We start from the raw sequence: 14882 nt of genomic DNA, 5'->3' as shown, positions 1-14882 counted from the left end.
GTTTATGAATATTGAATGAGTGCAATTTGTATTGTGAAATACTGCTTTCTGTCCGAGGTCTGTATGATAAAAACAGTGCCTCATACTACTGTTTCACCTCAGATGTGATGTATAAATGGTATAAAAGGTTGGTTTACACGCACCAAGATTTGTTGACAAGATTTTGCAAAGTAAACTTGTCGAACGCAAAAAAGTTGGTCTGATTTTTTTTCCACTAATTTAAATCTACCGTGATCAAGAGCCATTATGGCTCTTAAATGTGATCGAGGATGATTACCAGTTTTTGGGTGTACATATGAGGCTATCAACTCGATGTAAGATTTGGTTCACTCTTGGGCTGTTTGCAAATTATTTTTCTCTAAAATCAGGTAGCCTTTCCCTCAAAAGTCACATAAATGTGCCCTAAAGTTAACTGAATTGTGGAGTTCGAATACAAGTTTATTATTTAATTTAAATTATAAATTTATTAATGGGAGCCTCGCTTTTAGCCCTGGCTAAATCTATATATTAGTGAAATTGTATACATTGTTTAAGACTCAAGATTGTGAAAGAAAACCATACCCTGTTCAGCGGTAGAAACCCACCTATAGGGCCAAATAAGGTCAGGCAGTGCCCCGCGTAGGGGATCTGCATGCATGTAAACGATATAACGAAGTTTCCATATTCCTGACGGATCCGGAAAAATCGAGTCTAGCGTAAATGTAGCCTTTAGAGTAACGTTAATGTTTCACGTGTCATTGTTATCAACAAAATGAACAGTTGTAATTGATGTTAATGTAATGCAATATATAGGAGGATAAAGAAGTGTTCCATAAACTTTACGCGCGCAGGAAAACGTTCTATTTTGTCTTTATGACGTCGGGTTTTTTATCGTTCCACGTCGCTTAACAAGTTTAGTCCTTTTGCGCTTTCAAAAGAGAAAAGTTATTCCCAGTGACAAAATGAAAATGTTTTTAGTCGACACAATTTTCCTCCTAACAATGTTAGGAACTTCCACTGCTTCGGGAAATGTCAGTGAGGAAGGTAAAACTTGGCTTATTTTCACATCTGCTTTCTTCGCGTTATTTTCCTCGGTGGCGTAAGCTTGTAGCAAATGTACAGGGCACGCGTGGAAATCGGTATTTTCCCAGAATAACTTTGCTTTTGCCTTTAAGTTATCAAATTACTGCGCCAACTGTTCATTCAAAAGTATTAGAGCTTCTTTAATTTGTTTAGGATTGAATTTATCTGGTTGTCGTGAAATTTTCTCTTCTCGGCCTCAACCAGTTGTAAAAAAAACTGTTATTTGTTTGGATGATTTTGTTTCCTTGGTTACTTGTTTCTAAGGATCGGAAGCGATTCTCGCTCGCACAATCGAAGTACTACGACGCCAAGTTCCGTTACTTGCTTCCACAAAGTTTAAAAACACTTGACAAAGCTTCTTTAATAGCTTTATAGTAATCTAGTTGTAGCTGTGGGATTTTAAGGGTCAATTCAAGTATTAGCACATCTTTTCACGCGGTTTATACCGATCAGCCGCATTTCAACGGTCTAAATGAATTTAAAATATTTATGCACTTTTAATTGCCTTCAAATGCAGGAATCAACGTCGCTGAAGAACCGTTCCATCGACGCGTTACTGTTGTTGAAAACTTTGGAAGCAAGAGCGCTTTAATCGAAATCCGCCTGTCGTCGATTCATATGCTTGTCTCCGTGACGGTTAACTCAGTTAACAACTTCCTCAGTTTCACAACAGCCTATTCGCCTGGAAAAACCTTTGCAAATGAAGTAAGTTTAGGCCATACTCGTTTTTTTCTCCGTTTAGCGTCGTCCGACCGACCCAAATTTTTGGCATTTTCCAAAAAAAAACAACCAAGTAATGACGTAGTTAAACCATTTTTCAATTGGAATAATTCTTTTAATCTATCTGAAAAATGATCATAGTAACAGCATAGAGAAAAACAGGAACATTTTTTTTCAATAAATTGTACATTTTGTTAATCCAATTATATGAATGTTAACTTTTAACGTCGTGCCAAGGTACCAGGGCCTCCTATTCGGAGACTTCTTGTGATTTTTTTCAGGTTTTTTTTTTTTCAATCCGACCGACCGACCCAACATCAGGAAATGCATTCGAAGCTAAACGAAAAAAAAGGGGGATGGCCTTATAGCAAAGTAAAGAAATGCAATGCAAAAACAAAATTAAACGGTGCTAGTGTTTCACAACGTAAACGACGGCTTTTAAAAAAGTTAAAAGAGACCTTGAGTTTTGATAGAATACTAGCGTTCGTTCCGAGACTGACTTCCTATTTGAAGGGCCAGAAGGGGAAACGCAAAAGGTAGGCTTTTTTGGGCTCATATAAGTCAACGACAGTCTGTACTGAGAAAATTGTGAAAACAGCGAGAAACAGTTTCGATAAAGCGATTTTAAAAATCATCCATGTTTCGTTGTCCGGAAATAAGACCACTTGTCCGGAAATGAGAAGAGTAAAATTAGTTTTTGATGGCATAGTTGATGGCATTAATTTCTTTCAGGCGATAAATATAACGTCATTATCTCTATAGTAACGAATTATGTATCTGGCGCATGTTCAACGGAAATCACGAGCGGCCTGCTGCAGAGATTTCTCAAGGGGCGTAAACACACTAACCACGCGACCGACAACCCACGCGAACGACTTCGTAAACGCTAAAAGCCATGCAAGAGAGGGTAGTTCCTCCCTCAAAAGGAGAATTCTTGTTATTTGGCTTAGAGTATATTTAACAATTGTTCCTCTCGCCCTCATGGCCTCTGAGTAATAATTGTTTTAGTGAAGTCCAACTAGTTGGTCAAAAATATCGAGACAAAACAACTTTAGCTAGTTAAAGCTACACTTTAATCCTTTTTTGCCGCCAAAAAGCCGGCGCTTTTCGCTACTAGTGGGCTATAACATATAGCCTAGTAGTAGCTCAACCAATCAGACTGCAGCATTGATTTTACTAATATATATTATTATTTATTAATGGTACATAAACGGAGGATTCACTTTTAGCCTTGGCTAAAATTCTAATATACTATTTGACCCTCAGCCAATCAGAGCAGAGTACAATTTCCTGCAAATGAATAGCATCGGTGGATGGCAAAATGTTAAGAGACGGTGGTTCAGCCAATCCTCATCTTTGAGTTCAGCTAGCAAAGGAAGGACACATTTGAATAATTTTTGTGAGAAGGAAAGCTAAAAAGGACAGAAGTCTAAAGCGCTGTCAAATTTACCGGTAGCAGTTAAAGGCTCCGAGGAAATGTACTTCTGAGGAGTAACGTTTGAATCCTTAAGAAAAACTTCCTTATGCCAGCTTTGGATCCTAAGCGAGTACAGCAAAAGGGTATTTATTTCCTAATATTGGACCAACTGGTGAATCTCTAAACGCACTGTAAAAGAGAATTTAGGTATAATCAGATTCTTTTTTTTTTGTCCTTTGGCGAGGTGAGTAAAGAGGGAGAGAGATCAGCCTTGGAGGGATTTTCGTGTCATTTTAGTCTCTCCTTGTTCTCCTGATTCTAACCAAGGTAGTTTTAGATGGCAAGCGTTTTTAAGTTCTGGTTTTTCTCTTCTGATGTGTGCATGCTCTTTCATTTTAAGGAAATTCAGTAGCCTGATTGGTCTTCCTTATCTGTTTGTTTGTTGGTTCATGCACTGTTAGTATTTTAAAGGGAAGAAAAAGGGTAAGACAAAAGGAAGGGAACATTCATTTATCCTCCTCTCTTCCTCGCGCGCTCTTTATCCGGCTACTCGCGCGTTCTGTATCCAGTTACTCACTTTATTTGGCTACTCGCGCGCTCTTTTTCTCCTTGCGCGTCCTTTATCTAATCGCGCGCCTCAATCCTCCCTCTTTGCTACTGCAAAGCAAATGTGTGTGAATCCAGATTCGTGTGATTTTGTTGGAAAATTACAAATACATAAACAGCAAGGCATTAAGAATATTAAACATAATGAAAACTCGACGAACCAGACATGTCTTTTTATTGTCGAGTGCTTATCGACAGAATTAGAGAAACTAAAAAGTTTCTAAGCTCAATATCTAACGCCAAACGTTTACTTTCTAGCTACTTTTATTTTAGCAACTGATGATGGATGAGGTTCCATGTGATACACATGTAATGTCTCATACAGATAAAAAGTAATGAATGGCTTTGAAAAACGTTATGTTTAGTACTAATTCGATACTAGTAACTGTGTTGCTAAGCAACTTCGTCACTTAGATTATTCGATTAATTTACACAATGGCAATTTTGAAAGTTTCATTAACAGTTCTTATCAGTCTCACACCACACGGAACCGTGCCAGCGAAGGAGTCAGGTCAACATGACAAGAACGGGCCTGACATTTATTTTTACGATAACTACATACCATTAAAAATACATGCATAAGTGGAAAAGAAAAATACTTTGTATCGCTTTAAACCAGAAATCTACCATACAGGATTCGTAAAGATTTTTGGATCAAAAATTCAAGGCTTTTTTCGGTTTTTTTCTTCCAAAACAATAATTTATTTTTCCAGACTCAAGGTTATCAAATAGGTGTTCAATATAGACCTTAAAAAAGGCAGGAACAAAGCTTTTTTCAGGATGCACTGCAAACATACGGTCAAGATTGAGTAAGATTTGACCAAAACGAAAACAATTTCACTTAGCAAGCACTCGATGTAGCTTGGAAGAAAAAAAAAAACTTAAGACTTTTTACCATCTTTCCAGACTTGATCTATATTTTCCAGACTTTATCCATGCCTTGGAAAATTGCTGGACAAATTTCAGGACTTTTTCAATAATTCAAATATACGAACCCTGAACATAAACAGAGATGAACGAATGATGTACAGAAAATAAAACAACTCCCGCCATCCTTGTCACATGACCTTTAGCTCAACACCAGGTCCCAATGATGTGCAAGAAAAATATTTGACATATGCTTTAACTAAGCCACTGCAAAATCATCCTTTAAAATGTGTAGTTAATTAGTAAATTAAGCTAAAAACATAGCCTGTGCTAGGCTCTCAGATAGTAGAGACGTCGCGAGAACAAGGTAAGGCAAAAATAGGAAGCGCTGGACCGCCTCCTCTGTCTCCAGGTCCGCGCGTTGTTCGCATGTGTTTTCCTGATCATCTCTTCAATTCACACTACTATCTTTAATCCCGGAGCAGGCTACTCAAAAACAAGGCTAAATTTCTTTACCTGGTAGCCTAAAAGAAGCATACAGCTAAATTCTGCCCAAAAAAAAGGAATAAAAAAACTACGACAATTACAGTAGACTAAGTAAGAAGTCTTTGTAACAGCAATACGCATCATATATCGTACAAGAGCTAAACTTGGGGTTTTTGAAGACGTCTACTAAGCGAGATTCAACATTACTGAATATAATCATAGTTAGTAGAGGGTCCCCTCTACTACCTATGCTTTAATACTGAGAGATTCGTACAAAATTATCACATTGTAAAAGTATGCAAAGGTTTTTTTTGTTAACTTGTAAGTTCAAGGGAAACGTTTGTTCGGGTAAGAATAGTACCATAGGCTACTCCCGTAAAAATGCTTAAATAAAAACACAGCGCATCACTCATTGGTCATCTTTAAGTAAAAAATTAATACAAAGTTTGTAAGCGACCAAAATAAAGTACCCTGGAAACTCACACAAGCGATCACAAGTAGCCACTGTTTACCATTTGAATTGTTTTCAGCTAGCTTGGACAAATGGTCTGAACTGCGACGGATGCAAACTGAGTAATTCGCGCAATTCGGTGATAAAACTATACTTTTTGTTCTTTTATCATTTACATGTTAGGACTACGATTATCGTTTGCAGACTGTAAAATACAAAATTCCATACTTTCTTATCCCATACATTGCTATCTATACCAACGAAAAATATATTGTAAAAATATAAACTTTTAGATGTTATCATTCAGAGAAATTTTCAGTTAACTCCTGTCGTATCTCTTTCCTTGGATAACATCGCTCTGTGATTGGTTAAAGAACGCCCAGCACTTTCTCGACCAATCAGAAAATGGTGAATACCAATAGTTTCTTTCGCGTTCATCCTTTCCCGCGCTTGGTAGTAGCAGCAGCAGCTATGTATCTACTTCCGGTTGTTCAATGTTCACCGGATTGTCTGTGTCTGATGTAATTATACAGAGTAATAACTTAACATTTAGTTTACAATACTTGTTTTCCCGTGCGTGGTAGCAGCAGCAGCAGCAGCAGCAATGTATTTTAACTTCCGTTTTCATTTCATCTTTAAATTGTCCGCGTCGACTGTGTTTACCCGGAGTATTTACTTTGCATTTGGTTTTACAATACTTCATTGAAACTAATTTATTCTGAAAAGCGAGATTTTCATGACTATAAATACTTTATCAAACACTTCACAAAAATAAAAAAACGACCTTTCTATACTTCCTTACGTAAATGCAAAATAAAAAAATTGAACAAATATTACACAATTCTTTGATGTATACAAATGCCTATGTAAAGTGAAATAATTTGCATTATGACAAATTAACTCCTAATTTCTATGTAAATTGTATTCCAAACTCGGAGACCTAACCCTAAAAAAAAACAAAACAAAACAAAAAAAAAAAACAAGAACGAGTACACCGCGGGGGTCTGAAAGTTTCATTTTTTGCCAACTAGCTGGAATGAAAAAATTTAGCTTGGCACTATACCAGGAAATGACCAGCCTAGGAATATAAATATTTCTACAACGTTTGGTGCTCGTATCAAAAATCGCATAATTCTCTAGCTAAGCCGCCGGACTATTTTCAGTTGTGTGCTCAGTGCCCAGATCTTCGAATAGAAACGAGGCTGGAGGTGATCTTGTTTTGTTACAAACCTTTCTGTTTTTCTGATGTAAACAGTCCTGTTTATATTAAAGCTTGTTAGCATAAAAATAACAAGGCTGATTTGCGTGTAAAAGGCAGGAAGGTATGTAAAGAAACAAAGTCGCCTCCATCAATGTTTCTATGCAAAGCCGGGAGCATCGAGAACATAACAGAAAAAAAAAGTGTTAAATGGCCAATCGTATATTTAACTCGTCACTTAAATTCTTAATTCTTAGAAACGAATGCTTTTAGTAATGTAAATTGTATTTCAAACTATAAATATCTATCCCGTACACTGTAGATCCGTACATTTCCGGAGAAATAGCAGACATTTGGGGACGCCATCAGTGCATGGTTTCCCCGCGAAATGATGTCTGAGGGATGAGCGCCGAAATTCCATGCTGATCACGTGTCACTACCCATAACTGACTACTGCTTCTGATTGGTTGAAGCGAATTTCCCTTGCCGCACGACCAATCAGAATTACTACCCAGATATGGGTAGTGACACGTCAGCAGTATGACATTTCTGCGCTCGTTCCTCAGTTGTCATTTCGCGGAGAAACTAGAAGTATAGTGTTGCAAATTCGGCTGTATTCACAGACAGAACAGGAAAAAATACGGCTAGCTTATACAATAACCATTAATCAAGCTATTCCGATCTTATAAAGTAATAGGGCCCTTACGAAACCATGACAACGGTAACGTCACGTCACGTACCTATTGTCACGATTAAGACGTATGATTTAACTGCTCCAGGTTCTCAATGATATCTCCCATGCTGGGTCTCATTTTTGCATCATGTTCAATACACCACAGTATCAGCTCTCCAAAGTTCTTGTTAGTTAACTGTCTCACTATATCCTCGCGATTTTCAGGTTCTGGTGGTTCCACTTTACACATTTCACAGAAGAGAACTCCAAAACTGAAAACATCAATCTAAACCAACAAAACAAAATACTTGAATTAAAGTATATCTTCACCCTGGATGATCACGTTTTTACCAAGGCAGAAATTTTCTTCTGTGTTCCTGTTACGCTACAATAGAAAATGAAACGTTAATTCACATATTCACTATCTCTGTTGTGGGTAGAAGCCTGACAATGTAGCTAAGCCGACAGCCTCAAAATATACTTCTCCCAGGAAACTGCAAACAGCCAATAATTAGCACAGACGAAACTAAACTTTTGTCAAGTCCGCCTGTGAAACAACGCCAAAATCCTTGTTCTGGGCCCCCACCTGTGTACCTGGATTTGAGTACGCGACATGATTAACCTGTTGAAAATGCCACTATCGATTTGCCAATCATATTGAAAGGAAATTCGAAACGCACTTCCGGTAATTGGTTGAGTCCGCTGGGAGCCCAGAACAAGGATATCGGCTCGGCTCCGTTAAACGTTACCGACCAAGGAAATTACGTATGCGACGCTGGCTGCCAATACTCCACTAAGAACAGTTGCAGTGAAGTTTAACTTTCCTAAAGCCTCTGTGATGGAGGCAAAAGCTACTAAATTTCAGTCAATGCCTAGATACTGCCAGGTTTCATTTTCTGCGGTTTGCTAAGATAGCCACATTAAAGGATTACCAGTCTATCAATATAAGTTTACAGAAAAATGATTGGAACAAATAGAGATGTCCTTAGAAGCGGTACATACATGTACCTTGAATCCTCTATTAAGCCCCACTCTAATGAGCCCCCTTTTTGGGAGAAGAAAGTTATTAAGCCCCCCCCCCTCCCCTTCCCTCCCCCCCCCCATATTCTTAAATGGTAGACTGTAGTAATTGATTACCATTGTAACACTTCATGTGGACTGATCTGGTATGGTTTATTCACCTTCTGGAAGTTCGAATTTGCTTTTACAGTGGAACCTCTATTCAGGGGACACCCACGGGACCAAGGAAAGGTTCCTCTGTAGTCTTCCCCTGCATGACATCCAACTTCATTTGCCTGAGCTTTTCCACTTTGCGGTCTACTCCTTCATGGAGAATTGATACCATCATCTTCGCAACATAAAATAACCCTCCCCCCCCCCCCACCCCCTTCCTATTAAAGCGCATCCACTCAAACGTGCTTGAAATAAATAAGTCCCCAGCGGGCTTAATAGAGGATTTACGGTTTGATCATTTTGGGAGCTCACCTCCATGCAAGCGTTTATTAAAAGCAGTGACGTAATTCTTAGTTGTATATGGCTCAAATAACTAACGGAGAAGCTGAAAAAAACACCGGTAGTTAGTGTTGTTCATGTTCAGACAATTGTTCAAACTAAACTGTGCAATTTAATTCCATAGAACAGACTCACCGCCACTGTTTGCCCCGAAGGATAACGAATTTCAGGTGCCTCATAAATCTGAGTTCCGGGATGAGCTGTCATGGTATCCTGAAGAAATTTCGCAGTTCCATAATCCCCCAGTTTGCCTCTCCACTGGTTATTCTGTTTCCACAGCAACACATTAGCGCTACTCACATCACGATGTACAATTGGAGGTTGTCGTCGGTGAAGGTAGTTTAGTGCTCTGGCAACATCCAAACATATAACAATGATTTCTGTTTCGGAGAGATGTTGATTCTCTTGCTTCCGCTTTTTTAACAATTTTTTTAAACTTGTCTCCATGAGTTCTGTAACAAACAAGGGACTTTCGTCTTGGGTGGCCCCGATGAATTGTAACAAACATGGATGACGGCATCTTGAGGCTATCTTCATTTCCCGTTCAAAACTATCGCGCTGCTTTTGAGAAAGAGTCAAAAAATGAAGCTTTTTTATAGCTACCACACAGCCACAGTATCTGCCTTTGAAAACTTGTCCAAACGACCCCGCCCCCAGACTTTGATCCCAATTAAAATGAACTTCATCTCGGCAAAGGACCCAGTCAGGTGACCCTGACTGACTTTCATATTTAGTTAATTGTTTTTCAGCTGCGGAAAGCTTGTTTTGGACAACGGCGAAGTCTTGTAGTTGATCCCTTAAATCTTTCAGCTCTCCCTCCTTTGTTTTAAGTTGCTCATCTTTCACTCTCAGTTGCTCATCTTTCTCCCTCAGTTGCTTATCTTTCTCTCGCAGTTGTTCATCTTTTCGTTTAAGTTGCTCATCTTTCGCTCTCACTTGATTATCTTTCTCCCTCACTACCATGTCTTTTCGCGCAGTTGCTTCTCGTTTATTCTAAGCTGCTCATCTTTCACTCTCAGTTGCTCCTTTGTCCATCTCAGTTGTTCTTCATTTCTTCTTTGTTGACCATATGTGCCTATCAATGAAGCAAATAAAGACATGAAGGATGATAACAATGAAATAAAAAATATAAATAGTTAATTTGTATAAATCCCTCGACATCACAGTCCTTGGGAATGAACAAGGAAGAATATCTAAGCCCTCAGGATTGGTAGATCTCTTAAATACTCACTAAACAGATACAGTAAAACGCGCGTTTAAGAACCTAGTGGGTTAAGAAAGTCCTCAAAGAAATTTGCCACTTTAACAAGAACACGTTTAGCAAAGTAAGATGATACAGGTTCTTATATGTGGGTTACAGGTAAATTAGGAGTTTGACTTTGAGATTTCAAATTTAGATTACAAATTATAAAATGACTAAGTTAGTACACGCGTTCTGATTGGCCGAGAGGAGTGTTTGCATGGGAGTATGTAAACACAGTTGTGACGTCAAAGTGTCTTGCTTTTCGCGCGATAATCACGCAAGCACGAATTTGAAAAGACTTTTGAGTTGAAAACTCGACAAGTTTACTTTATCCATTTCCTTGTCGGCTGAAACTTGGAAAATCTTTACAAACTTGCTCTGTCAATTTTTTTTTTTCGCTTGAGCTGACAATTTAAGCGAGAAAAATTCGTATTTTGGAAAGTATCTTTTTTGCAAAACAAGAACTGATTTCGCATACAAATCGTCGTGTACAACATTCGCGACTGATAAGAATAATATAATATTTCTCTTTTAAACAGTGCCTTAAACAAACAGCTTTGCTTTTCTTCTCGGGGAAATTATTTTAAAAAAGCAATAGAAAACTTTTTTTCCTGTGTTTGCATAGACTGATATATATACACTTGAGATGTATATATCAGGAGACCGTTATGCAAACCCGAGACAAAGTCGAGGGTTTGCATAACTGTCTCGAATTCTCCCAAACCCTCTCGTGTTTATATCAGGCTATGCAAACACGGAAAAGGTGTTCTTTTGCTTAAAACGTACTTGAGTTATCAACGTCATTTATCTACTTTGTTTTTGTTGTTTTAATTACACAACTCTTGTTATAGAAATAACACTACATATAAAATTACCTGTGATCAGTTTTATTAGGCTTGTCGGTGCAGTTGTGAATAAATACTTTTAAAAAAAGTTCATGAATTTTTCTGATGGGCAACAACTATTTCTCTCAATCTCTCAACAACTGTTTCTATTGATCAGGTCATTGTCCTTTCATTTATCGAAAGCGGCCTTCGCCTCTTAGTCTTCCACGCGGGCGTTTCTTGGGGAGTCGTATTTCCTCCCTCCCATAAAAACGCTTGCGTGGGAGGCTATTCGCTTCTAAGATTGTACCGTAGCGTTCCGGGAAGCAGGGCTATAGACCAAATGCATGTAGTGTCCAGGTAGCGTGGACTCTTGATTGCTTATAGCCACCATCACCATTGTGCACGTACACACGCAGTGTTAAACATGTCGATCTGGTAGCAATGAAATAGCGTTATACGATCCCTTATTCAGGTCGACCCAGTCAATATACAATGAAGTATGCGAACAAAATAAAGACTGCGTCAGCTATATAGACATTGCACAACAGGACTTACCAAGAAAAGAATCAGGAATTTAAAGTATCAGAACACTGGTATCACCATTAAGCAAATAAGAATATACACAAACATCTTACTGTTAGTTACACAATCCTTATAAATCAGTTTCCTTAAAGTCGATGAACTTATCTGTATTACTTTGTATTCGGGACCCACTACAGCTTTTATATGCAAGGTACTTAGACACTTATAACTACTCACTTCAAAGAAAGAGTACGTAACACTTTTAGCATGATGATTACCCCTCGGAGGCGAAGATATGTATGAAAGTGAACAGTATATGAAATTTCATACAAGAACAAAGAAGTATATGAAAGGAATAAGGTGTGTAAAGGCTACTTTTTGCCGTTTGAGTGGCGTGTGTTATATATTGTCTTACTAGTATATAGTGTATATTAAGGATGTCGTCTTTTTACGTGCCACACCATATGATCTTGGAACGTTTCATATTTTATCTATTCCCTAGTGTAATACAACATTACATGGACTAACATGGGTCAGATATTTAGGGCCTAACTTCTGGAATTCTCTCAAAGATAATATAAGATTATCTCAGGATCTTAGTTCTTTCAAAAACATAATGTTCAAAATTAGGACTTTGCTGGTATGCAGTCATCATCATCTCTTATAGCTTCTTATTATGTTCAATTTTATTTTTGCTAAAGTGTTCAGTATTTGAGGCTTTTTATAGCTTTAGTACTCTTTGCTTGCTCAAACTAGCACAAGTGTGCTATATATTGTAAGCGAGTTTCAATAAAGATTCTATCTCTGTTGCTAGGATTGGCAGGGATAGCTGCAAAACAGTTTACTAGATTCATATGCATATATGACACACGTCTTACCTACTGCCAGGATCAGCAATGATGATAGAGTACTGTATAATGATACAGAGACACTGATGGTAAGGCTACTAAGTCATTTACCAGGTTCATATGTGACAGACGTCCTACATACTGCTTGGATCAGCAATGATGAAACAGTACTGTATAATGATACAGAGACAATAATTGTAACGGTCAATATAATAAGCTATTTACTAGTTTCATATGTGACACACGTACTACATACTGTAGGATCAGCAATGACGAAAGAGTACTGCATGTACAATGATATGAGGACACTTACAAAGACACTTCTAAGGCTACTAACTGTCCTTTTTTAATTCTATGCGGTTCTCCCGAGCAAGATCACACCATCAAGTACCAAGCATTACATTGCTCATACAGCTGCATTTGATTTACGCAAACGATGGGATTTAAAGAGCTTCTTGACAATAATGGCTCTCTTTTAAAATTAAAAACGTAAGGAATACATTAGTTGAAAAGAGTAGATTTTTACGTCTGAATATAATGATCGCGCAGAGGTAAAAAAGTAGTGTAAAAGGAAATTTGTTCAGACCATAAAGGAGTGTTTTCCTCGTAGAAAAGTGAACGCTGAATTAAGTCGGGTCTGAACTGGAATAGAATAGCTTCGTATATTTCATTGCCTCTGAAGAGAACTGTAAAGAGCTTGTAAAACAAGAGTAGAAAGGGAAAAAAAACAAGCAAGCTTGACTTGTTCTTTTAAACTGAGGAGCTATTTTTCTATTAAGCTAATTCAAACCGGCCACTTTGCTCAAATTCATTTATTTTCCGCAGGCAACTCTTTAAAGCAAAACGGTAAACCAATAGTATAATCCTGTATTACCTCAGGCGGGGATCCACACCAGTTTCCACAGATCGATTTACGGGAATCGGTCAGATTTTTCATAATAAATACATTTTTAATAATATAAAAATTTCCAAATTAATCTTGAAAATGGTTTGGACTCGCCTTGCTTCATATCCACTAAAGTACGGAAATTGACCTTGATGAAGTAATCCGCCGATTTGCAAGGATTCATCCGCAACTGGCCAATATCCTGTCTGAATGACTCAGAAACCCAGGAAAAGGGTGTTTAGGAAGTTAAAATCCGAAAACTTTCCCGGGGGAGCATGCCCCCAGAGCTCCCTAGAAACTTGCGCTTTCGGCGTTCGCCATAAGAAAAACGGTCAGTAGTTACCCTAGATCAACGCCTGTACCTCATATCCTTACCCTCGTTAATATATAGATTTAGCCAGGGCTAAGAGCGAAGCTCCCATTAATAAATTTATCTTTTAAATCAAACAATAAACTTGTAATCCACAAATCAGTTAACTTAAGGGCACATTCATGTGACTTTTGAGGGAAAGGATAAGTTATTTTAGAGTGAAACATCTTACATTGAGTTGATAGCCTACATATATGTACACCCAAAAAATAGCAAACATCTTTTATCACATTCAAGAGCCATAATGGCTCTTGATCACAGTAGATTAGGCCTCGCAAACAAATTCTTGGAAAACAAATCAGGCCGCATTTTTTTGCGTCCGACAGGTTTACTTTACAAATCCTTGCCACCAAATCTGAGGGTGTGTAAACTAACTTTTTATACTTTTTATACATCACATCTGAGGTGAAACAGTACTTTTTATCATACAGACCTCGGACAGAATACGGCATTTCACAATTTTTCAATGTTCAGGACGATCAATCGTGGGCTTTTAGCGAAACCGTTCAAAAAATTTCCAAAATCACCCTACGGCCAGCCGGTTCTCATTTTTAGTGCGAGCTGTCAGTGTGGTCGAGTGTTTGAATGAACTTTAATGGAGATACGCTTCAACATAATAACGAATTTATTATCATTATTTTTTGTTACTTAATGGTTCCAGTTATAACGATGTGTAATCTTATAAAGCGTTTGATACGCGCGACATTTTTAAGTACTCCTGCAAGCGATGTTCATGAACGATGAAAACAAACACCAAGGACAAGCGATTAAAATTGCAAGAGAGACTACTAACAATCAATAAAAGAAATATAATTCTAAAACATTTACAGAGACAAAAATTTTCATTCACGAAGACAAGTATTAAAGTGTCTCTAAACATCCTGAGTCTTTTCTTTTGTTTTACTTTCAGCCGGCCTCCCGGTGTTTGTTTTTTTTCAAAGATGAACTCCTCGAAACAAGAAAATCACTCAAAGTTTTCTTTCTACAGCCAAATTTATAACGAAATATACTTCGGAACGTTTTTTTTCTATTTGCCGTGAGAAAATATATCTGAAGGCCTTTTAAAGTTCTGTAAGCTTATATCAAACATGATACTAGATCAGATCATTGACTCAAATCTCAACAAACGTGCAAAAACTTGCCGCATAAACTGTGCACGACTTCATGAAATTAGATATAATAAAAACAAACATC

The 14882-nt window shown here is 37.8% G+C and overlaps 1 protein-coding gene across 1 annotated transcript; it reads right to left on the bottom strand.

Annotated features, from left to right (window-relative positions):
- Positions 1–7414: 7414 nt before the first annotated feature.
- On the bottom strand, positions 7415–10049 carry LOC140928125 (uncharacterized). The gene is made up of 2 exons (XM_073377838.1): positions 9128–10049; positions 7415–7766 (listed from the first exon to the last, which is right to left on the bottom strand). Exons 1-2 carry the CDS (start codon positions 9953–9955, stop codon positions 7560–7562), a joined length of 1035 nt encoding a protein of 344 aa, XP_073233939.1. The 5' UTR covers positions 9956–10049; the 3' UTR covers positions 7415–7559.
- Between the last annotated feature and the right edge of the window lie 4833 nt (positions 10050–14882).

The sequence above is a fragment of the Porites lutea genome, chromosome 2, assembly GCF_958299795.1.
Source record: "Porites lutea chromosome 2, jaPorLute2.1, whole genome shotgun sequence".
Lineage (NCBI taxonomy): Eukaryota > Metazoa > Cnidaria > Anthozoa > Scleractinia > Poritidae > Porites > Porites lutea.
The sequence above is the reverse complement of the archived record's forward strand: the minus strand, read 5'-3'. Positions and strand labels throughout refer to the sequence as shown.